This window comes from Spea bombifrons, chromosome 7 (assembly GCF_027358695.1).
Source record: "Spea bombifrons isolate aSpeBom1 chromosome 7, aSpeBom1.2.pri, whole genome shotgun sequence".
NCBI classification, from domain to species: domain Eukaryota; kingdom Metazoa; phylum Chordata; class Amphibia; order Anura; family Pelobatidae; genus Spea; species Spea bombifrons.
The window spans coordinates 41,439,546-41,465,486 of NC_071093.1; the positions used below are offsets into that span (position 1 = coordinate 41,439,546).

At 40.4% G+C, this 25,941-nt stretch overlaps 1 protein-coding gene across 3 annotated transcripts; it reads left to right on the forward strand.

Moving 5' to 3' along the window:
* On the forward strand, positions 1 to 24,768 carry SCNN1B (sodium channel epithelial 1 subunit beta). Of its 3 annotated transcripts, none has more exons than XM_053472304.1 (13): positions 1 to 273; positions 7,367 to 7,686; positions 8,899 to 9,217; positions 12,386 to 12,576; positions 13,337 to 13,443; positions 15,071 to 15,234; positions 16,021 to 16,128; positions 20,052 to 20,169; positions 20,693 to 20,768; positions 21,359 to 21,416; positions 22,052 to 22,113; positions 23,039 to 23,114; positions 24,014 to 24,768. In XM_053472304.1, exons 2-13 carry the CDS (start codon positions 7,373 to 7,375, stop codon positions 24,362 to 24,364), a joined length of 1,944 nt encoding a protein of 647 aa, XP_053328279.1. In that variant the 5' UTR covers positions 1 to 273; positions 7,367 to 7,372; the 3' UTR covers positions 24,365 to 24,768. The 3 variants fall into 3 exon arrangements, with proteins under 3 accessions (XP_053328279.1, XP_053328281.1, XP_053328280.1); XM_053472306.1 differs by lacking the exon at positions 1 to 273 and adding an exon at positions 460 to 531; XM_053472305.1 differs by lacking the exon at positions 1 to 273 and adding an exon at positions 920 to 1,051.
* The last annotated feature ends 1,173 nt before the right edge of the window (positions 24,769 to 25,941 follow it).

Genomic DNA, 25,941 nt, shown 5'->3' on the forward strand with positions numbered 1-25,941 from the left:
GAAGAGCATCCGTGGGATGCGGGGAGCAGATTAATAGATCGGGGAGAGAGCTGCTCAGGGAGATGGGCGGGACTGCATCCTGCACCTGCCGGCAGCCGGGGAGCAGAGACTGCCTGGGAACCGACTGCACCGGAGATCACAGCATCAAGATCACCGAGACCACTCAACACTCACTGGAATGCGATCACTGAGACCACTCCATACACTGGACAGAGATCACCGAGACCACCGCACGCACTGGACTGCGATCACTGAGACCACTGCACACACTGGGTGAGATCACTGAGACCACTGCACACACTGGGTGAGATCACTGAGACCACTGCACACACTGGGTGAGATCACTGAGACCACTGGATTGCGATCCCTGAGAACACTGCACACACTGGGTGAGACCACTAAACACACACTGTGTGAGATCACTGAGACCACTGCATACACGGGGCTGAGATCACCGCACACACTGGACTGCGATCACTGAGACCACTGCACACACTGGACTGCGATCACTGAGACCACTGCACACACTGGGTGAGATCACTGAGACCACTGCATACACTGGACTGCGATCACTGAGACCACTGCATACACTGGGTGAGATCACTGAGACCACTGGATTGCGATCCCTGAGAACACTGCACACACTGGGTGAGACCACTAAACACACACTGGGTGAGATCACTGAGACCACTGCATACACGGGGCTGAGATCACTGAGACCACTGCATACACTGGGTGAGACCACTGAACACTCACTGAACTGAGATACTGTACACTCACTGGATGAGATTACTGAGATCACAGCACACTCATTGGGTGAAATCACGGAGACCACTGAACATTCACGTGCTGAGACCACTGCACACTCACACCACTGCACACTCACGTGCTGAGACCACTGCACACTCACACCACTGCACACACTGCCGAGACCACTGCACACTCATTAAACTGAAACTCATGCCCATTTATTGGTCTAGAAGTCCCTACTCACTGCCAGTCATCAGAGATTTGCACCCCCACTGCCTGATCAGGAGTCCCCAGCCAGGAGGTGAGTGGATCCTACTGTGTGGGTTTTATTACATATGATCTGTATCCAGGATTACAAATGACATGATCTGAGTGAATTTACATGTATGTTGTCTAGCTTCTGTGTATGAACTCTTTAGTGTTTTAGTTGCATCTGCTCATATGTTTGCTCTGGGATGTATGTAAGGTGGGTGATATGTATGCATGATCGTCCCCAATGTACATGTCCCCTTAGTCTGTATTTACTGATGATGATTTGCAATACATATGTGTGCATGTGGGGACTTATTTTAAAATGTGCCCAAATGTACACTGTGAAAAATACTGAGGATGTGGCCAGTGACCTTTAGGATCATTTCTGGTCATCAGGTTATGGAGGGTCAGAGGTTTACATGCAATGTCAGGAAGTTTTACTTTACTGAGATGGTGGTAGAAAAAATGGAACAGCCTCCCAACATAAATGGTAGAGGCTAATACTGTAAGGGAATTTAAACATGCGTGGGATAGACATAGGGCTCCTGAAGACCAGACCGTGCAGAGGTTGGGAGAGACTGACCAAAGGCGCCAACTGTCAACCGGGGCTACCAACAATTTCTAGAGAGTTATCCAGTCCTCCATTATGACTTACATATGTTAATGGGAACAAAGTCCAAAAAACTTTGGCCTGTCCAACCAAGGCCTTTTACATATATGTGCATGTATCTCTACCATGATTAAAACCCAACTCTGTGTATCTACACAATAACGATCAAGAGGACAACAAGGCCAAAAAAATCATTGAAGTAGGCGCGTTTATGGCACAAGTTAGCAGAGCGGTCGGATGGAAATAGAGTCCTTGATGTTATCACGTTGTACTCAGCCTTAGCTAGTTCCACTCTGACCATTGAAGGTCCTTAGATAGTATCATGACTAATGGGAATTATCAAATAGTGCAATTTGGTGGACATCACCTTCCAGTTCTGGTCCTACTGGTTCCCACCAAATTAGGCTGTTGAGTCAAGTGTGTAGCGTAACAAAGATGAACATGGTGAAAGTCAAAGTTGTTTGTTGAATCATGCGTTTAACGAAAACATTAACCTGAGTAGCTTCTGGATGCGACTCCCTTCACATCTTAAGGGTCTAATCTACATTTTGTTTAAAAAAAAAAAGCTTTCAAACAGTAGAGAAGAACTGGTATTCTAGGAACAAAGCGTCTGGATTTCTTTATTCACGGGCAGCTTCAGCTTCTTATTCATAAAAGAACAGAAAGAACAGCTATAGGTGACCGTGCCCCTCACACCAAGTGAGTGTGGAAAATAATATAGATAATACCTACGGAGTATGGTGTCCAAAGAATCCAAATGGTATATCCGGCAAGAACATGTAAAGAAAGAACAATAAAACAGTGTAATATGTCAAACAAATGTATTCTAATGGAAGAAAAGAGTTGGAGCCTTATATTTGGTGGGGCTTTATCAAAAGCTCATAATCATCGCGTAGTTAAATGCGGGTAAGGGGGGTCTTTCGTCTCAAAAATGAGCCTCTCTTTTTGAACCCCAAACACGGATCCGGAGTCGGAGGTGGGAATTTCTTATTGGAGTAATCCTATTCTCACACCTAAAAAAATGTTTTATTTAAGAGTAGAAGGCATTCAACAATTACTGTTCTATCAAGATGTCTGAAACTGGCGGGTGGGAAGGATGGATATTTAGGTGGATTTAGATGTATGTACACAAACAACGTTAGAAGTAGGATATATTTGCATTGTATCAAGTACACTTTTGCGTAATATGCATAAACAGTACAGATCACAGACATGAGGGATAGATACATGATGTCCTATGCACTTTGATAACACGTGTTCTGAGATTTGAATTGTGGGACTTGTCCTTAAAGCAAAGACGTGTTTACGACAGCCCTGACCCAGCCGACCCTCCATGGCCGCCGTCCTCGCTGCGGAGCGCTGGGGTATGACCTCATATGCCCGCGCTCCATGACGCACAATCCTTTTGAACCCCTTAATGACAAAGCCCGTACATGTACGAGCTCAAAATGCATTGTCCTTAAGGGGTTAATGCAGTCCATAAGAGGGTGATCCACCCCTTGGTTTTTGGACCTGCCACCCTAGGCCTTGACTAGAATTGGTCACTGCCTAAAAGATCTACATAAACATTTCAACAGGGTAGGGCTGGTGGTTGCCCCCTGCTCTGCTCTAATTTTGAGCTGTGGCTTATAGCTGTATTGTGTGTTTTACATGCAGTTCCACGTACAGCCACTAGGGTGTCTAGCATAACAAGGGCTTTAGGAAGAATTTACTCATTGACTGAATCCTTTCTATGTTCCCTTTATGTAGTTTTATGCATGTCTTTTCTGTAACGTGTTTTGGAACAGGGTGGATAGTTTGCATTTGGCATGTAGTCTTCCAAATGTGCTCTATCCCTCGTAACCGGCCCGTTGTTGTGCGGCACACTGGTGGGAGGGCGATCTGCCCACCGGTTTAGCCTGGGCCTGGCCAGAGATACGTCACGGGGTGTAATAGCACTTGGATACACAGACTTCATCTGTTACTCTACCAAACTCCCACGATCCTCAGCCGGTAGTTATCTAGATACATCGTCATATCATCCAGCATAGTTTCTGGCCAAAGAGGGACATACCTAACCATACTCTTTAAAGGTGCTGTTCCACTTAGACAAAACATTAGTTTTATAATGTATCATTTCATTCTTTCCTCTGAAGGTTTAATCAGTTTCTATGGCAACAACCTATTAATGTCTGCTACTGTGTCACACGACAAATAAGTGTTCCCAGTACAATTATGAACAGTACTAGGAAAGGTAATTGTTGCAAATAAGAGGTTAATTTTTTTTGCGTGTGCGTTACCTTATGTATGTGCTGTACATTTTTATACCGTGTCGTATTCTTTGTCTTTACTAGACTTACAACGTATATAAAAGCTGACCCGCGTTTTATATCTTCCTTATTACCGAGATGTTGCTTTTTTTAAAAGGTTCACATTCTGTGTAAATGTTTTGACAACATATCGTTCGCTTTCGTGGCTTGTGAGAAACGTCCAAATAAATTGACACATAACACAGCACAAAACTTCTGTTTTTTACGGTTTATTGTTTAACAACAGAAAAAGGTGACAATCTTTCCTTAGCCTTGGGAGATAAGGGAAGGTGGTAAATTTGAAAGTTTCCCAAGAAGTCCCAACGATCCAGAAAGTCTGTTTGTGCGCAGAGTGGGAGTGCTGGGGGTCACAAGGTAAAATTCAATTTATTTACTAACAAGAAATACTAGAAATGCCTGCTTTCTCGGAATAAATTACTTTTCCTAATTGATTGATTTTAGACATCCAGTAGAACTTGCGCAGACCTCTTGATTCCTTTAAATGTTATCAGAAATGTCCATAGAGAACTCAATGGCAGCTTAAAGTAGAAGCCCCATGAAAAAAATATTCGCCTTTGGGCATAAAACAAAATGCCGTATCTAGTAGATTAAAACGGAGGAATGTCTGGGTTTTATCCCATTTTGCTCCAATAAACCCCCTTTATCTGCAGACCTGGAGGCCACCGTTGTTGTCAGCCATATGATAGTTTTGGTGACTTTCCCGGCTCAAACACCACACTGAGCTGATGCTTTACGGCAATGCTAATGAAGTCCGTTCCTCCATAGACTTTCATTAGTCAGAGTGTCAGGCTGGGTAACTAAGACCCAACCATTCTATGAGGAGTCAGTGTGCTTCTCAATAGATTGGGCTGTGAAATCTGTGCTAGAACACATTCAGGGCAGACCGTCTGTAGACATGGTATCCTGGAAAAATGCCACGTTTAAATAATAAAACAGCATAATTTATTTTTTTATTTGATACTAGTAATAAAAAAGATTGGGAAAAACACTGAGTAGGCGCTAAATAGCACTAGAAAAAAATGGGAAAAAAAGAAATGTTTGCATTTTTATTATAATTATTATAAATTTTTTATTAAGCGCTTATATTCTGCAAAAAAAAAAAAACATAACAAAGATACATTCACAATACAGATTCAAAAGGGGTTGAGGACCAGGAGCTTGCCCTCTAGCCTTAGGACGCTTTCAAACAAAATTCCTGGCGAGAACGTGAGGTCCCCGCTCTAAAAGAGTTCTCTCTGTCAGCTATTCCAGCCCATAGTTTATCGAGTTCATCTATAATGTTTACAAAATAACTTTGGCTTCTTTTATGGATCCGAGGTAGTTTTAAGAAGCTTTTGTAGTTTTAAGAAAAATACATTTTATTGCTCGACTGGTCTTGACTGCTTCCAATGTAAACAACAGCTTTTCATGGTGTTACGTTGTCATCCGTCTCATCGTGTCTATCTGAGAACGGTCCTGCTGCGGAGTCGCTGAGGAGCCGTTTAGAAATAAAACTTCAACTTTCCGCTGAGGAGCGGATGGAAAAGAATTGTGACATTGCCGAAATCCACAGCGGCTAGACTTAGTTTTGACACCAGGGGTGGGTAAGCAATATTGTGGGTGAAGGACATTTGACTAAATGCCCCATAAGCAACAATGACCTCCACAAGGCTTATCATGGAGACCTGTCCAGGAATGGACCCTTAGCCCACTCCTGGTTGACACATTGTAACTATTCAGAAGTCAAGTCACAAAGACAAGACTCAGGGCCCAAACATAGTTGGCAAGTACACCACAGCCCCCCAAAATATTATTCTTATTTATTAATTTTATTTAGCAAATTAATATTCCGCAGCTCCGTTCAATGGGATAGTGAGGCCTAGTTTGTGATCAGGGTCAGGGCAGCTTTGGCAGCAAAAGGGGGACATGCAAAATATTAGGCAGGTGGTCATAATGTTATGGCTGATCAGCGTGTGTGTGCATGTGTGTATATATATATATATATATAAATGGCCTATATGTTCACCCTACTCTGTTTCCTTCAGTGTTAAAACCCGAAAAGAACCCTCTTCTCTAAGACAAGACATTTTAGTTTTGCAAGGGGTGAAATGTAAAAATATAGTATTCAAAGAATTTGGAATGTTTTCGAACCTCTGCTTGTGAACCGTACTAAAAACGTAACATCTTCATCTTAAAACAGAGGAAACGTTTGTGGTCTGGAGGATCAGGATGTTTGTTGTCTGCGCTATAACTAATGGTTCCTGTTAAAATATAATATATATAATGACATATTTAAACGATATTTATTATACGGTATGTCTCTGTGTCTGTACTTATACTGCGTAGATAGATAATGACGGTTTAGAATTTGTTCTGCACGTGTGCTAGTAAATGACAAGTGATATAGGCAGGGATCGGTTCCCAATCCCTGTGCCGTATATATATTGTGGATTGTGAAAGTAAAAAGTGTTTGGAGAAATCTGAATGTTCCAGTTTGACTGGCCTGAGGAGTATAATGTGCCACGAGTTCTAGGAGGAGTACGGAGCCAATGTTTTTATGGTAATTAATTGTAATTTGGGTGGAGACTGATGAGCCTCTCAAACATTCTGTGCTGTTTTGATCTATACAAAGGCAGGACAACTAATAGCTGACCTGCTGATGTTGGTCCATTGCTTGTGTAGGATAATGGGGGCTTTATTCCAGTGGGTCTCTATCTATCTGAGAAGAAGTGTCCATCTCGTTTTCAAACAATGGATAATCAAAGAAACATTTGTGTAACATAGACACTAGTTAGTGACTTTCCTCTCCAACTCTCTGGCTTTACATTGGAGGCTTAGGGTATGGCAGGTAACTGCTGCTCCTCTAGGGCAGTCTTCTGATTTCTGGGCAGGGGCGGGGACTTAGCCCCTTACGCTGTTTCCACTCTCATGCAGCCCCTCCTCTTTCCTAACTTAGAATGTAATTAAACTGGATGGGCTGGATGCCAGGAATAGGATCTGCTCCATACCAGCTGCCATATATAGAGCGTTGGAAGAAGCTCCACGGGAGTCTCCTGGGAACATCCCATGTACATGCATAGACCATAACAGAAAATTAGTAGGTTGAGCAAGCTTATTTTAACTGCATTATTTATTTATGATCATTAAAAATATACAGATGTAAATGTACATTTCTATGTCCCAGAACCATTGGAGAGAGGGAAATAAGGAAGGAATTTGAAGTCAGATGTGAGAAAAATGGATATAGCTGTAATAGCCCAAGAGAAAATTGAGTCTTGAGTTGAAGTTGACACCTTTTATTGGGTTGACCTACATATATTACATAATTATGTAAAGTTGCATAATCTTTGGTGACCTCAGAGGTCCCTTCTTCAGAAGTAAGATTTTATCTAATAATATAGTGTAACATTGTTTCCATGATGTTATTGTTTGACTATGTAAAAATAACATTTTTGTGTTTCTGTAGGTAAAGATGAAGGGGTTGAATCGATATTTCACTAAGGCTCTGCATAGAATGCAGAAAGGGCCCGGTTATACCTACAAAGAGCTGCTTGTCTGGTTCTGTGATAATACCAACACCCATGGCCCCAAACGCATCATCAAAGAGGGACCAAAGAAGAGAGTCATGTGGTTCATCCTGACGATGGTCTTTGCTGCGCTTGTGTTTTGGCAATGGGGGCTCCTAATCCAAACCTACCTTTCCTATGGTGTAAGCGTGTCGCTCAATATAGGATTTAAAGCCATGGAATTCCCAGCTGTGACGGTGTGCAACGCCAATCCATTCAAGTGAGTCTTATCGGCAGAAGACAACATATTTAACACACATTTTCGTAGACTTTACTGTAAACAAGTAGACTGTAAACATAAAAACAGCCGAACCCACCAACGCAGGTTGGCCATATGAGTGAAACGCGTTGGATCGTCAAAAACAAGGGAATATTTTTATTTGTCTCTTTATATTTGAAAACAGTCATTTCGGATTATTTTTCTTTATTTTATAATAATACTTAAGGGTTTTTAACCCTTTAAATAATAAACCTACTTTAAATTAGGCAGGCAGCGCTTATAACCGCTGACAGCTGTGCTTTTCTGCTTATTCTGTTTTGTAATATCTATCTTTTTTTTTTTTATGTAGTCATCCTGCAGCTTACTAACGCTTAGTCAAAGATAAAAGAAGTGTTTGTAGAAAATAATTAGGAATGTAGAACGTAGGTTGAGTAACTCCAGGGCAATTGCATTTTTTGCCAATTTTTTATGAGTAACTTGTATAATGAAAAGAAAAAGGTGTGAGCTTCAAGTGAGACTCGACTTCGGGGAAACAGTATCCACAATGTACCTTAAGATAAGATAAGATAAGCACATGCGCAGTGGAGTGAACAGCATGTCTCCAGCTATTTCTAAAAAATATATGATTTAATGATTATGTAAAGATTTTTAGGTTAGTCACCGTTTCATTATACTGTGTATTAAATGGTTTATTTTATTGTTATTATATTTTGTAAATACAAATAAAATGTATAAATGTATATATATATATATATATATATATATATATATATATATATATGTATATATATTATTTATATATTATTTATTGTTTTATATATATATATATTATTTATATATTATTTATTGTTTTATATATATATATTACTTATATATTATTTATTGTTTTATATATATATATATATATATATATATTATTTATATATTACTTATTGTTTTATATATATATATATATATATATTTATATATTAGTGTTATGGGATCATAGAATGGGAGAAAACATCTGTATATTTATGGACACTACATAGTAATTATTAATTTATTATTATAAATATAATTTTTTCATTTAGATTATATCTAAATATTAAATTAATTGCTAGCTAATGAAACTTATATTGATTAATTTAATTCCCAATTATTACACTGAGTTATTGAATGTAATATCACTATAAAGGTTGCTCATCTAACTTAATCTCTTCTTTACCATGCTAGGTATTCACGGGTCAAACATCTCCTTAAGGATCTGGATGAATTGGTTGATACTGCATTGGATCGAATCCAGTTTTCTAGCCAAAGCGGCAATGGAATATTCATTCCATCCAGCAATATCAGTGGTAATGTGACCCTGGACCCCAACCTTTGGAATCACATGCCCCTGGTTGTCATAGATGAGAATGATCCAAACAACCCTATTATCCATAATATCTTTGACAGTAGTACGGATTTTTCAAACCCTAGTTCAATGGGAAACGCAAGCTCCTCGGGCAACCGAACATCATACGCTCAAAGATTCAAAATTGCTATAAAGCTGGTAAGTTTTCCTTTAAACTCATTTCCCTGCTGATAATATCCAACGTGACCGCGCGCTTCTAGTGAACCATTGTTACGTTACTAATAAATGAGCAGTTCATTTCCAATTAACAGAGTTTGGGTGCATCCCAATCGACCACAGATCGCCCTTTAATAGGGCCAGATCAGTCTGTTGGGACGTTGGCATCCCTAATGGGACAGTTGGGAAGATCAAAGATCCCCTGTTCATGCCCAAGAATCCCCCTTTTCATTCTGTCTCATCAATATATTTTTTCTACTTCAATCTCCTCTCTTTCTCCATCTACCCCCTTTCTATCTATCTTCTGTATCTTTTCCCCTCTCCCTCCTCCCTTCTCTCTCCTCCTTCCCCCCTTTTCTCTTGCGTTCCATTCTTTCCCCTCTCCCCTTTTCTCTCTCCCTTCTCTCCCCCCCCTCCCCCACATTCTCTGCCCCTCTCGGATTTTAAGGCCTTCTGAACCAGTCCCGGCTACAAAGGCAATAATGCAACATTTCTCAACTTTTGTGATGACGTAACATCCTGTCTAAAGACTTTTATTTAAGCAATAACAAATTTACACCGTTCTGGAAAGAAACAATAAAACATCGTGATGTTATAGAACTGTAGGCGAGGCTGATTGCTTTATCCGCATTTTATTTGCATGTTTTAGACTTGGGCTCTTAGTTATGATATCATAGCAATGCAGCTAGCAAAAATACACATCCATGAAGCAGTTTAGTAGCCCTTCTCTGAACTCTCTCCAAAGTATCCATATCCTTCTGGATCCAGTCCCCAGTACTGTACACAATGCTCCAATTGAGGTCTCAGCAGTACTCTGTACAACGGCATGAGCGCTTCCCTCTCCCTATACAGCCCAGCATTCTGCCAGCATTATCTACCTACCTTTAATACCCTGAAATATTTACCCCTCCGTCCCTTTCCTCAGATGTTGAGGTTAGGACAGTGTTAAATATTCTATACTCTGCTCTTGGGTTTTTATGCCCCAGATGCATTATCTTGCTCTTATCCACGTTAAACGTCAGTTGTCGCAGCTGAGACCATTTTTCCAGTTTACCCAAATAATTTGCCATTTGACTTACTCCTCCAGGAATATCAACCCTATTGCAAATATTTGTGCCATCAGCAAATAGACAACAACATTGGGATCTAAACTCAGAGATTGCAGTTTATTGTTAAGTCTTTTATGCGGGACAGTGTCAAAAGCCCTACTGAAATCTAGATATGCAATGTCTACTGCCTACCTCTACCTGCTGCCTCTGAGGGACACTTGGTTCGGCACAGACATCCATAATGTACCCGGGGAATAGAATAAAACAGTCAGAAGACCTCTTATGGAAACGCATGTGGCTCACCAACTCCCTGTAGGTCAATCCAAATGCATGACTTCCAAAGAGGTTATTCCATACACCAGGTCCACTCATACTCCAGTCAGTAGCATTACCAAACTTAACACCTCAGAACTGTGCCAACCCCCAGTGGAACTGAAGAAAAGTTCATATAACACCTTTCACCCATAGAAATTTGACATATTATTGCTCTATGCACAGAACAAGCAGGTAAAAGGTAGAGCCGGGAAGAGCTCACTTTTACCATTACTTTGTTCATACCATTCATCATTCAGCCAATTAAACAAAGCTCATATCAAGTGCTCAAAAAAAAAAAAAACATAAAAAATTCTGAAATTGGACTTATTTTCTCATTTAGTTGAAAATTCCATACAGTATAATGCACAACGCTGTCCACGGACTCATAACTCTGGAAGCGGCGATTCTTATTTTGTCTTGGGGAGCCATCTTTCTAGGCTGGTCCCTAGAGCCCACACAACTACTAGGTCATGGACACTAAGAAGGACTGTAGGCAGCTTTCAGTTCCATAAGGGAATCTTTACGTGGCTCGTTTAATTGGCCTTCGCTTTCTGTAAATGCGTTTTGGACAGGGATAGATAGTACTGCACGTTGACTGTGTTGCCTGCCAAATGTGCTTTTGGAGTCGCTTGGATGGACTTGCCTCCTGGGCTGAACGTTGCCAGCCCTCATCAGCTGTACACGAGATGTGAGTTCCTCAGCATGTCGTGGTAGACTCAGCATGACAAACGTTATATCCTTGTAAAATTCTGTCTGAGTACTAAAATAGAAGTTGGTAAACAGAAAAGTTGCGCACAATTCTTCTTATACCCAGTGTTACAATGTGTCTCCCTCACAAATCTCCAGCAGGTTCAAGCCGGAGTCCAAGGCTGTGATTTTTTTATAAGGTGTTATTGTGTAACAGGTTAAAAACAGATACATTTTCCTTCCAAGAGTAGGTGGGAGTCACATGGGCAGGCATGTGCATCGGTGAAATATAAATCGAGGGCTGTTTCACAATTTTACTCTTAAAATAACAGCCCTCGTGTGTAGATGTTTTGCGCGGTCTGAACATTTTAGCGGCTGATGTTCAATAGATTATCAGTCTGGTATGGAATTATATATGTACATATCATTTGTAAAAACTTAACACCACCACAGTCTACTGGCTTTGAGCCAGAGCCCTAATATTACATCATATTCCCTTGTTCCTTTGCTATATTAACCAATGGTAGAGCTGATAAGGTGGGCAGGCAGTTGCCCCCTGGGCTAAGTTGATCTGAAGATTTTTGGGCTACTGCTAAAAGTATGTTTTGTACTTGTAATTCCACTTGCAGCCACTGGGGTTTCCAGCCTTACAAGGGCTTTAGACAGAATTTACCCTCAGACTGGATCCTTACTGGCGTCTTTAAGTTTTTTCTATGAAATTCTCCTTGGAGAATGTGTGCTGCACAGACCCAGAGAGTGCACAATAACCAAACGAGTATTGGGCTACATTAGTATTGGGCCATTTAGAGGGACTTGCCCCCCAGACTGTTTATAGAAGGAGTGCAAAAGGAATCTGGTCAGGGGGAAAGTGGCTTAAGCTTACCCATGACACCCCATGTGGCCACATGTAGAACTGCAAGTAAAATAAAGGCGAATGAAATGGCAGAACAATTTATTAAAGGCAGACATAACAGAACACAAAAGCCAAATCTTATAAGACCGTTTTAAAAATGACCAGTATCAACCATTGCCTAAGCCCCAAAAGCCATAATAATTGCATATAATATAATTACTTATAATGCATTTTCTTTTGTTAAAGTGCAGAAACGATGGTACACAGTGTATGTACCGGAACTACACCAGTGGGATTCAAGCCTTAAATGAATGGTACCTCCTGCAGATCTCAAGTCTCTTTTCCAAAGTTCCAGAATCAGAGAGGATTCACATGGGTTTCAAAGCAGAGGAAATGATCCTCACTTGCTTATTTGGCGGTCAGGCCTGCAGCTACAGGTACGTAAACCCATATTAGAAGAGATGGAACAGGTCTTGGTGAGAATGAATGTCCTGAGATACTTTTAGAACGTATAGCGGGCTTTTTTTGCATCTATGGCCAACAATTGGTTGAAATCACAGAGGGTCTTGGTGCAGTCAGAGAAAAAGTACAATTGTGTCTACAAATTCTGAACGGAATACGGAAGAAATGATTGGTAAAGCAGGTAGTTTCAATGTCATAATACCTATTCCTTTTGCCTTAATGAATGAATCCTGCACAGGTAGGATTAAAAACGTTACACTATGGAAAGAGAGACTACCCTGGAAGAGTTAGGAAGAGTTGGGTAATAGTATTGTGGCATTTCCTGCAAAAGAGCCGTTTAAACCAATTTTTATTATCTTCTTATCAACGCATATTTTAAAAAGTAACATGACTTATTTACAGTGACTAGAGAGTACTTCCAACCTAACTCCTACACATTCCGCTGTCTTGGGCAAACCATATAAACTGTGGCTCACGTGTATTGCTTGTTTTTAGCAGGGTCACACCAGTTTGACAAGCCTGTTCTTTTTATGGACTACCAGTTCCTCTTAAGAACAGTCTTAGAAGGGTTGTGTTTGAAGTATATTAGTATCCCTCTCTGCCGCCCAATCCACGAAACAAACACCCACCCAGTAGAGTGACTCAGTCTTAATCACGCAGCAGGACACTCTGACTAGTTAAAGTCTAAGGAGGAACAAGTAGATTTGTATAACTGTTTTTTTTTTTCTGTTTCAGAAATTTTACACATATTTATGATCCTGATTATGGAAACTGTTATATTTTTAATTGGGGACAGGAAGGAGAAGAGCTTATGGTTTCGGCAAGTCCAGGAGCTGACTTTGGTAGGTGTGTAGAAACTAAGCTCCTTCGGTTAATGGAACTATTTAAGTACATAGAGCATCTCAGAAGAGTTATGCTTTATTACTTTCCACTGTAGACAAAGTTTTGGTATCTGATACTTGGACCTCATGGGTGTCCACTATGGATGGTTGTTGGCACAGTGGGTAAAGTGTGAGGGCAGTTGTCTAAAATCTTAAGTTATAAGTTATATGATATCTGGTTTGAATTAATTGCTCTTTAGAGAGTGCCTCTATACATAGAGCAAATATGAGCAGTGAAGAGGACAACCAAGTCTTGTGCCAATGTGCATTGTTATGTTAATTAGAAGGCTAACCATTTAATTTTCCAAATCCTTCCTTTCTGTACAAATAAACTACATACCCTGCAAACATGCTTAGTCCAAATGTTTCCAAGAAATATTAGCACATGCTTCTTATGTCAGACTGCACTGGTTATTTGTCTTATTCTATTAATAATCAAAGACGTATCTATATGAATACAGATACAAAAAAAACTGTAACATCAGCAGGTATTTAGACAGCAATGAACATCCTTTTTCTAAATATGGGTGTTGATTGCTCTAAATTTGGGAATGAATCACTATCAAAGCACAAGTAATTATTAGGTGTCAGTCCTGTAATACATGGCACCAAAGCCACAGCAGACAGCAAACAGGACTATTTTTTGCTTTCTTTTTCCTTTTCAAATCTTTATGCCAAAGGTTTTGTGCCATCTTGGCTTCGCTTGGTTCATTAAATTACTATTCCATACCTGGGATTCCGTGATAAAATACCTGCTCTGAATCGGATCCAAAAATAATTGTCTACAACACAAGGCGATTGTCTCTCTCCTGCACCTTTTGGTTCATTTACAAGTACACAGAATATGTAATTCATCGCTGTTTATTTCCACCAAACAAGGTTTCATCTGTCATTTGAAGACAAAAAGCACCTTATAATAATCCACATTTGCGATTACTGCAGTAAATAGGTTTGTTCCATGGATTATTACGGATCAGACCAAAATAATTAGAACAATTTATTTGAGAAAATACGTACAATAATAAAGAAAAATAGAGCATAGCTTCTTAAACTTCATCCAAGAATGCCTGCCGGCTAAAAAAACAATGATAAATTAAAGCAACTGTTGTGTGTCATAAAGGGCCAAAATTCTATGTGTTGAATGATAGACGGAAGACCATTATTCTTCTATTTTGGACAAAAAGTGTCCATTATCCATTTTTTTTAAAAAGAGCATGAAAATGTGTGCCCTGCTAACATCTAATCTTACGAAGAGTCGGACTGGACCTGGACCTGGACCACCTGGACCAGTGCCATCTCAATCCTACTCTGATCTATTAATCTTCACCAGACTCCTCCAAGTTCTTAATAAATAATCATTTGTCTTGATTGACAGATAGACCACTAGAAGTATCCGTGTCTAGATAGAGCTGGCATGTCCATTTGGCATTGGCCGGATCCCTAAAATCTCCCAGACCCAATTCATATATCAACTCAGTGGTAAACCACAACTCTTCTTTGGATTCTTCATATAGAATAATGCCGCACAACATCGACACGTGTGCCATTTTTATTGTTGGCATGGTTTAACCAATGTGTTGTTTCTCAGGATTAAGGTTGGTTCTGGACATAAATCAGGAGGAATACATTCCGTTCCTCCAGACGACAGCCGCAGCCAGACTTATTCTGCACCAACAGCGAAGTTTCCCATTCCTCAGAGACTTGGGGATTTATGCCATGGCTGGGTCCGAGACTTCAATTTCTGTCCTTGTGGTAGGTCTCTGAGAAAAGCCAACTTCAAACAAAGCTATCTGATGGGATGCAGGCCAGCATTTGGTTTGGTTGGAACTGGGTAAATCCAAAATGCCACAAGTCTTACAATGGCTTTCCAAGACTATTATTTTAACAGTATTCATTTCTTTAAAATAGATGTTATCTTCATGGCTTAATGTTTTATACGCTAACTTCACCGTGAAATTAGGAGAAGAAGGGCAGTTCACTTGACCTACACAGTTAAAGCATCTCCACTAACGGCATGGGTGCCATAAAAGCAAAAGTAATTGTAAAATTAAGTTATTAGTAGTAATTCCCACATGAAACATGTGAAAAAAGTAATCGTTTTGTTTTTCACTTATTTTCACTTAAAAAAATCATATCGGAAATTATTTAACTTTAACGGTTCTTCTGATAGACGTATTTTACACGAAATAATAATTTACATATGGGATATTATTTTTTAATAAATATGCAAACATTTTAAATCGCATTATATCTGCCGATTTACAGAATGTGTCACTTCCTTCCCGGTTCTTAAAATAGAATAATTACTTACCTTCCTAATTCCGCTGACGCGTACGTCGTAATTTAATCTAACAGAAATGTTTGAGATTAAACCTAGTTTTCTGAAATTAGCCGTGACACACGCAGCGGTCACTGAATTAATTCATGTTACATTATAATAATAATTGTTATATTTTATTTATAGTAGAGCTCAGAAGCATAGGTGCAAAATATATAAGTTAAGAATAAGTTCATGTTCTATGCATTATTTTTATATAGGATGGAATACAACATTTAGAGGCACCATACTCTACCTGCACAAATGATGGATCTGATGTTCCCGTGAAGAATTTGTATGCAGAGTATAACAGCTCCTATACAATCCAGGTATTCTATATATTTATGTATATATATATGGGAACTGCTGCCCAACAAAACTGCATATAACGTACTTAGAGGAAGCACAGAAATTATACATTTAGGCTACAAACATTCTTTTCAGACAAGAGACCATTTAGAGAATTGCATAAGCCCAAAGGGGGTAGCTCCCTCTCCCCTACTGAGATCCCCGAGATATGATGTCATATCTTGGATCCCAACAAAAGGCCGTCACAGACTGCAGAAGAAACGTTGGTGGAGGGGTCTGTACAGATGCCTATATACTCTTCCCTCACGTGGGCTGGGAGGACCATGGGGAGATAGCCCTGGGCCCCATTTTATTTAAGTTAAATTGCCCCTGCCAGCCTGCTTAAAAGAACATTACCACACCAACCCTCTCAGTGCCAGGGTTGCGCAAAGTGACTGCTGGGGTTTCCCAGGGCATAAGCTGGAAAAGCCATACTGTTAGGGCAAGAGGTAAGCAAAGGTGGTCCAATGTAGCCACAATGATGGCAACTGTATCAGTGTTGTATGTAGCTTTAATACTTATATATAATCCCAGCATTTTCTATATACAAAAAACCCAAATTGTTGAAACATTTTAGACTGCTTCTAGTTAAACAACCCTTTTTAATGGTTTTTCTTTTTTTGGCGATAAAATACCTACAAGTAGAAGAACATCTTATCATATTATGTAATCAGGAGTCAGCTAGACCAGTAGTATAACGTTACATGAGGACTGCATAAATTGTTCGGAACCCAGGACTAAGATTTGGCATTCACGGCTGACCGGCAAAAGACATGAGCGTGAAGTGGCAGCGAGCAGGTTTGAGCGAGAATGTCTTGGAAAGCTTTGAGAATCGTAAGGTTCAGCCAGTGGTTGCTGAAATGCGTTTTTGTTGTGTCTTAAAAACGTACATCGCATCTTACTTGTACCCGTTTCACAAATCCTCTTTAATCTCATGGATTACGGTGGGGATCGTGACCATTAGACAATCTTTGTTGGAATGGTGCTTAATGATTCCCAAACTCAACGGTCATTTGGTGTCTCTTCTAGACCCCCAGGAATCGAGTCTTCATTTTCCACTAACACACATTGAAAAAGTGCCATATTGTATGGTCTACATTTTATATTCATTCTTATGCAGAATGTTATACAGACATAAAGTCCAATTTGCAGGCAATAGGAACTCCCAGATCACCAAAAGCTTTGTAGGGACACACATGGCCATGGAGATCAGATGGTTTGGAGCTTTTAAATTACTTTTAGTAATCATGGCACAGTCAGCATTTTTAATTTGATATTTAACGGGCCTCTAAAATAGATTATGCCTACAATGGAAAACCAATCACAAATAGTTAGTAATGCAGATCCATCCAGAATGAAAGATTTTGCTTGGAAATATGGCTGCTATGTAAAGTTTGGAAGTTTAGCTAAAATTCAGTACTTTTGGACCACCACCAGATCGAATAAGAAATCCGTTCCCATACCGCTGGAGGAGATGCTTCATTGTTTCCGCATGTCACATGTTGGTTTATAGCAGACAGATCTACTCTGTCCTCCGATAATAGGACCTTCCGTTATTAGAACACTGTTCCCATAATTGCCAACCAACTACTTATTGCCTGGAGGAACTTTTTGGAAGATTATGGAGGTTACCGCTTATCTTCACTAACAGGCTCCTAATTCTGAGAACGGAATCCACCTGTTGGTGACGGCGCATAGTCCACTCCTTGAGAACCTTGCAAAAGCTCCTGCTGTGCTTCAAAAAATGTAATTAAAAAAAAAAAAATTACACAAAGGAACTTTCTGTCAAAGCCACGAGGGATATGCCTAAGAACAAAACGTACATAAATCCTAAAGCACGGGAACGGGAGCCAAAAACAAAAATTAAAACGATTGTTTAAGACTGGCACACAACATTCTCAAATTCCTTTGTCGTTCTGCGGATCATAACAACGCAATATACTCTTGTTCCAGCCAACTTATAACATTATTACAGCACTGATACCTATGTCAGTAACTGGATTAAGTTTAGGTAAATATTTAAAGTAAGGAACATCCACAGGCATCAAGGATATCAGAACCAGCGTCCTGTGCCAAAGCCATTAACCTTCTACGGGCCTCCGATAAGACAACGGATCATTTGCTTACTCATCTGGTTCAGAAAGGAGGGAACCTATTTCTGATTATCATATCAGGCTACCGGATAGGGTCCTGGGTTGGTATGAAGTCCTCCAGGAAGCATAAGGCTCCTTCATATGATGACGTCTGTATAAGGGGGTGTCTAGTTTGGTACCAGCAGCATCTGAATATGACTCTGCTCCTTGGACAGGTCCGGGGTAGTGGGTTCCAAAAATGTACGCCCTGTACTAACAAGAATTAGGATAATAGACACACAAATGTAGGGATAAAACAGCAGATTTAGTGGATTCTTGGCTAATTTGGGGTCCTATTTAGTTTTGTCCACCCACCAGAACCCCTGCATTATATACCAATATGTACAAAGTATATGTTAACCCATAGTAGACATCAGAACTTGCTTAGTCCAACCAGAGCGTTCTAGAGTCTGCTCATTAAGTCCTGCGTTGGTCCAAGGGTCTACATCGTCAACCAGCTCCAGCTCCAGCTCCAGTTGTGGGGCAACTTGACCCTTCCAAGGGTAAATACAAAGCATCGCCAGCTTTCCAATACTCACATCAAGGTAATCTCACAGCCTTCACTGGTCTAGAAAAACCCAACGTAAGATCCTGGGCCAAGTCAATGCTGAAAGCAGCAGCCACTCAACTCAGTGTACACTTAGGACGTTCCCAACGCTCCTCAAACAAAGGTCTAAGGAAGATAACTCGGCATAAAAATATTGTTAGTTATAAAGGAGCACATTAGGAACATAGAAACAGAATTTGACAGCAGATAAGAACCATTGGGCACGTCTAGTTGGCCCATTTCTTCTGATGTAAAGATCTTGACGTCCTTAAGTTACACTTTAAAGTCTTAATTGTTTTTTTTACTTCCTTACAAACCTGGGGTTAAAACATCAGTGGAAAAATACCAGGTCTTCAGCCTATTTTGTTTTGAAACGGAGTACTACTTAAAAGTGTTTTAAACTATTTAAAAAAAAAAAAAATGAAAGAAATGCACGCTGCTTCACCTTTACACTGCGCTATGAAGAAAAACAAAGTGTACAATCAGCAAAACATAACCATCAATCTTCAGGTCGGTCTCAACCAGACCAAGCCGGCGCTGTTCAGATCTTAGGCGTGTGTCCCAAAAATGTTGACACATCCTCTGCACAGCAAGAACACTAGATAATCCGGAAGAGCCAGACGGCACGGGTGAAGTGTCACCGGCATTCGGGGTAAATCCCACTGGTAGTTGGTAGTCTGAAATGTGCCATACTATGTATTTTTGGTGATTTATGCTTTTTGGGGGTCTGGAGGCAACGTTTCTGGGTTATTAAAGGCACAGTATCATCAAAAAAAAAAAAATCCTTTGGAAGTTTAACAGCTTTTTCCGTAATCAAACTGATTCATGTTACTTGTTTAGTTTTTGCCCCAAAACTTCTTAATAAGCAGAGCCATAAAATTAGATTTACCTATAAGTAGGAGACAAAAATAGTTACAGGGCGTATAAGAAAAGAGACCTCCAGAAATCATGAGAATAATATAAAAAAAAGTATTTTGGAAAATAGAATACCGTAAAAGACGCTATGTTATAACAAAAAAAAAAGTTTTCATAGCAGCGTCCCTTTACAACCCCATTACTAGAACGACAGGCGTTAGCAGCCATTGTAACAATATTAAAAAGAGTCTTTGAGAGGAACGTTGTTCTAAAGTTTCTATGATTTGTATTTTAGAAATATTTCCAGGATCGACACACATTATGTTTTCATTGTAAAAATAATATATAATTTTTATTTTTTTTTGTATAGTCTTGCCTTAGGTCTTGTTTTCAAGAACAAATGGTGGCTACGTGTCAGTGCGCCTATTACCTGTACCCGCTGCCGCAAGGATCAAAGTATTGTAATAATCAGGAGCATCCAGACTGGGGTAAGTAAAGAGCGAAGTGTCTGTGTTGTGTGCTCCATCGACAGGATATCTGCACCGACCCTATTGAGGCGGCCATTTTGTATTTGAAAGATATGCCTATTTGCCAATGGAAGTCTTCTATTTCCTGGCAACATTCAACCCAGAGGGCAAGTCCTACCAAGAGGTCCAATACTTAAGAAGCCCAAAGCACATAAAACCCTGTGAGACACACATTGTCTAGAAGAATTAAACATTTAGGAGCCAGGATGGACCTAGTTCTTTAGTTCTGTCTAAAAAAAAAAAAAAAAAAAAAACCCCTTTGTAACAATAGAAACCCCAATGGCTACAGGTAGAATTAAAGAAAAACACACGAAGAAGCTTCAGGCGGTGGCCCAAGGTCTCCAAATTAAAGCAGCCAAAAGGAAAATACTACCCAGCCCTGCCCTGCCACCCTTGGGTGATATGTCTCCTAAAAGACAAATAAGACCTATGTGCTCCTCAACTCATAAACCTCAATCGTGTGGATAACCTTTTTTTTTTTCAGTGCCGTGTTACTATGAGCTGAGAGACTCCGTAGCTAATAGAGAGAGCTGTATAAGTGTGTGCCAGCAGCCCTGCAAGTAAGTAGACGGATGAGCGTGGACACAGCTTCCCGGCCCGCCATGCAGTCCTCAAAATCATTCCAAACATATAGCGTACACCAGTGGTGTTGAACTGTATGCCTCGAGAGCCACAAACAGACCAGGATTTACTCCGTTACAACAATTCTGATTGAGCTGCTGGTGATCGTACTGGGATATCTCAAAAAGCTGGTTCTGCCCTTAAGCTCTGGCACTTGACAGCCCCGCTCTACAAGCTCCTTTAGCCTTTCTACATGGATGTGCCAGCAATACGTGTTTGATCCTCGGTTTGCATAGCTAGTCAGCTACCACAGACCAGACGCATGGTATTTGCCTAGAAAATCAGAACTGATGTCTAAGTCCCTCCGATAGAGAATGCAGACAGCTGTGCGACGCGTTTCGCTTAGAGCATTTTAACATGACATCAAGCTGTCAGTGTGACATCATACTTCTGCATTTTTTGCATCGCCAAGCTGTGTCTCTCGCTCCTTCATAGGTTCAGTGCTCTCCAGCATACGGTTTTTGCTTTTCTCAATATGTCGTTAATAAGACGTACTTCACATTCTAATTACCTCTCGTATTAATTACAGCGACACTCAGTATAAAATGACCATTTCTATGGCAGACTGGCCATCCGCGGGATCAGAGGTAAGAGTTCGAACACTAATAGAATGAGTGGGTTACAATAGGTATTCATGCAGAGGTTACAGGTGTTAACAGCACATGGAAGTTACTGTAACGGTAGAGTTAAAAGGTTATTCTTTAGTTTTCTTTTGAAGTTTTAGGTTGAGGAATGTCCAGCGATAGGGAGCTCCAGAGAGATGGACCAGCAACGTCTTTAGTTGAGATGCTTGTAGATGTAGAATGCTGTAGATGTATGGTGGGATACGGCAGATGAAAGATAGGATAGGGATGAATGATAAGCTATGGATAAGCTATGAGGTTGTAAAAGATAGTGATGAGTCCTGAGTTACCAGTTGGCAAGCTGCACCCTTCTGGCCATAGTGAAGGTGTGGATAGAGTTAATGTCATCTTCGTAGAGGTGGCAGTAGAAGCCAAAGCATTTGCCCCAAGGAAATTTGCACAAAGAGAAATAAAGGGAACCCAGGACAGAACTCTGGGATACCGAAAGTCCTATTCAGTTGATCAAAGCACCCTGTCTCAATAATTGCATGTACGTCTGCACGGTTTTGGGTCCAGTCTCGTTACCCAGGATTGAGTTCTGAAATGTAATCAAAATATGATTTTGAGTACATCTAATATACTGCACTATTTTACCGTAGGACTGGATTTATCATGTCCTGTCATATGAGAAAGACTCCAGCCATAACATCACAGTTAATCGGTAAGGTCACATTATATTCACTCACAAATCAAGCCATCTTTTTTACTCATGGTCTGATTTCATGACGCAGGGCCTGTCTGCTGATACTGCACACATCACTGCTTTGGAATATATATGTTTTATTTGAAACATGTGTAATTGTGACCCATTTACTATTTTAATCGATAGAAGTTACCCCCAAGAAAATCCCCTTAACAAAACTTGGATACATCCGCTATGTATATTACATAGGCACAAGTCCTAGTATTCTCCCGTAATCAGACATGGGAACATCCCGGTGGCTTTGTGAGTGGAAGGGCTAACACCAGCAAAGGTGGCGCAAGTGGGATGGTTACCCATTCAGGGCAGGGCAAGTTGGGCAGGGAGTGGGGTTTCTAAACACAGCTCCCCTGTTCTGGAGAAAGAGGAGAGAGAGGAGAGAGATTCTTCACCCAGAGATCCTTGGCCAAACCAGGAGAGTTCCCGAAACCGGCCATCAGGCAAACTGGGAAAATGCCAAGAGGGCAGGTTCTCTATGGTTCCTGTCACTTACCTTTATCATCGCTCGTGCTGCAGATCTGTGCTGCCTGCTGGATACACATGATGAGCGCGGTCACATGAATCCATGTCATATGTACGTCATCTTATCGGCCACTGACCAAGGGACGTATGGACAGGAAGTAGGCAAAGTGGGGTATATTCTAAAGAGAGTATAGTGTGGGGGGGTTAAACCATACCTACACCTTATACACTTCAGACAAGTACCTGCCATATATGAAACCTAGATCTGCATTTAATAGATGTGTTTTTTGGGATAAGATGAAGGGATCAGTTCTTCGCAAGACATGGTTTTCAGACCAAAACCTCCTATTCCTATGTAAGAAACTGAAACCTGTTTTGTTGTTATTTAGGGGGTTAATTCTTCCCCTTTTTTTTCCTCTTGCAGGAACGGCATCGTCAGGCTAAACATCTACTTTCAGGAATTTAACTACCGCAGCATCGGGGAGTCTGCAGCCACTAACGTGAGTGCCCTGGGGGTAGGAGGCTTCACGTGCACAGGGCCTGAAGCGGTATTTGGGGAAATCAGAGGTGTGGAGAGGGGGAATTACAGTAAACCGTGCAATACTTAAGCCAGCCAAATCGAAACATTGTGTAATTAACACATTGTTTCTGAAGCAAAAACTTTGCTTAGGTGTTAAGATAATATTTACCTTTTCATGCTCGATGTACAGGTATGATTGACGATTCATAGGAACCTATTACCTCTTATGACTTTCTTCCCGCGGTTCCATCGTAACAAAGTATGCGTCAGCATTTGGCCCATTTGGCCCATCTAGTCTGCTTCTTTTCTGAATACTTCTATGTTTTGTTATAATTGTTCCAACATCATAGGCGAGTTCATACAAGATCTTGAATCATCCGCCACACAAACCACATAATATCCCTTCCCGCTCTCAGAGAAAAAAATGCCCAACTCCTGAAATGGACAAAAAGTAACCTGGAAATCTTTAGCGGGAAAATCCTTGCTCTCGTTTATGATTTTCTGATAAAAAGCACTTGTAACGTCATCATATATGTGAAGTCTCGGGAAACACCTACATTCGATGCAAATACATCTGTCATTCTACAACCAAGCTTGTAAGCCGAGTCCTGTTTTGGGTTTTTAAATAAATTAAAATCATAGGAAAGCCAGTCTATTATAGCAGAGGGATAACGGATGCCCTGTTGTTTTGGCTAGTTATGTTAAAAACAATAATTCCTCCTCGAGGATATATATATATTCAAAACAGCCTTATTTATCATTGAAACATCCTTAGTTCAGCCTTGGCAAGCTGGTGAGGGCTCAAGACCAAAGCATGTAGCAGTTGTCTCCTTAAAATATTTGGACTCAATGCATGGTATGTCTTTTTTCATTCCGCAGGTGGTTTGGTTGCTTTCAAACCTGGGGGGGCAGTTTGGCTTCTGGATGGGTGGATCGGTCCTTTGCATCATTGAGTTTGGAGAGATTATAATAGACTGTTTCTGGATCACCATACTCAAACTCATCGCGTGGAAAAAAGACAGGAGGCAAAGGAGAAGGCAACCCGAGTATTCAGACGCCCCTCCAACCGTGTCTGAGCTGGTGGAAGCTCATACCAATCATGGCTTCCGTCATGAGGACCTCGACCGTATAAGCATGGCTATTCCAGGCACACCTCCTCCAAACTATGACTCTCTCCGGGTCCAGCCGGTCGATGCTATTGAACCTATGTCGAGCGATGAGGAAAATTAGAAGACAACTGGCAATCGCTGCTAACAATCAGAGATTATCATAGAATAAATATATATCTATTATTACCCAACACTGTATCAATCACATGGTTCTGTTATATATATTTTATATTTGATAAATACTAGCCATTGTCTCTGTTGACCATTTGGACTGGTGAAATCCAGGATAAAAATTCAATCTACTGTAATACTTGCTAATTATTGTAAATCATCATAGAAATTAGGATTAGATAACATTAGTAGCTTTCCATGATTATTCCCTGGATTTGGCCTGCCGGGAAAAAATGACTTAATTTCTTCTGCAGACAGTTACTGTTCACTTTTAGATATTTTTTTAAATGACTATTGGTAATCACAGATGTATTCAAGGTTCAAGAAAAATAAAAATTGACTTATTTTGATTATTAGACAGGTTGTGTTAGTTTCTTATTAATTGCGCGATACATGAAGATCAAATAAATGTTACATAGTAAGAAGTCCATAAAGTTTAAAATCACCGCTGACGGAGAAGACAGAAACACGGCAATGAAACAATTTCCAATTGTGGCTTAAAAAAGGGGGAAATCGTTGAATATAAAACATTGACTGTCTTTGTATATTTGAATGAGACCGCATATCCCCCTTTAAACAAAATCCTCCTGGTACATAATTTGTCATTTTCTAAAGGAATATGTTACCCGCTCGGCTCTTTGTCTAGTCTCTGCTTCCGTTCTGCGATAAGGTGTGAGCGATCTCCTGTTTGACTTTGGTTTCCAAAGCCAGTCCCTGATTTCTTGGAAACTCTAAGTTCCTTTTATATGAGGTCCAGCTCAGACCTCCTTGCAGGAGAAACTCAGTGATTGATCGTACATTATGCATAGTGAAATCGGCGGGCCAACAAGTTCACCACGCCTGTAAAAGAGTTTTTCCTCGAATCCTGTCTTTTCAACAATGAAATTGTTCTTGAATGAGTACAGCATTTAAGAACAATCCTGAAATTCCAGATATTATCACATTCTCAAAGTCATCTAGAGACGGCTGACCTTTCCCTGTCCAAGCTGATAAGCGGCAAGCACTTGACAGCTCAAACTGTTGGTTTTAATGGAACAGCTTGACAAGCTTGTAAAAGAGCGAAAGGGTCATAACGTGCCCTTTATAACTAAACCTTATGTTACAGTGTTTGTCTTCTTCAGTTCCCTCCAACACTGTAGAGAAAGCAGATGGTTAATGTTTAAACCCATAGCTGTAAAAATCCACTGATGTTCAAAAAGTTTCAAAAATAATATATGAGGTTATTGGCTACACTTTAAAGATCCACAGAGCTACCTGAAACTTGTCAAATTAGTAAACTTGCTAGGTTAATCTGCATTTATAAGTAGGCATACACTATGCTAATTCTCAGGAATCACAGGGTCACCTGCTACTATCGTCTCAGCCAAGGTCAATGCCAATATCATTAAAATTACCTCCATGTGGCTGAACAAGAGGGACACCAGCCTTCAGGTCAGGCTCCAGGTCTTCTAGCCTCATTAACATCAACGAAGAAGAGTTCTTGCACAAGGACGATTACTCAGCATATTGTGAATTTGCCAGGGAATT

What these genes read in the sequence shown, in the direction of transcription:
- SCNN1B (XM_053472304.1), top strand. Translation starts at nt 7,373, where the DNA reads ATGAAGGGGTTGAATCGATATTTCACTAAGGCTCTGCATAGAATGCAG. An exon ending in TCAAAATTGCTATAAAGCTG is followed by an intron (nt 9,218 to 12,385) that starts GTAAGTTTTCCT and finishes CTTTTGTTAAAG; the next exon opens with TGCAGAAACGATGGTACACA. An exon ending in GGTCAGGCCTGCAGCTACAG is followed by an intron (nt 12,577 to 13,336) that starts GTACGTAAACCC and finishes TTTCTGTTTCAG; the next exon opens with AAATTTTACACATATTTATG.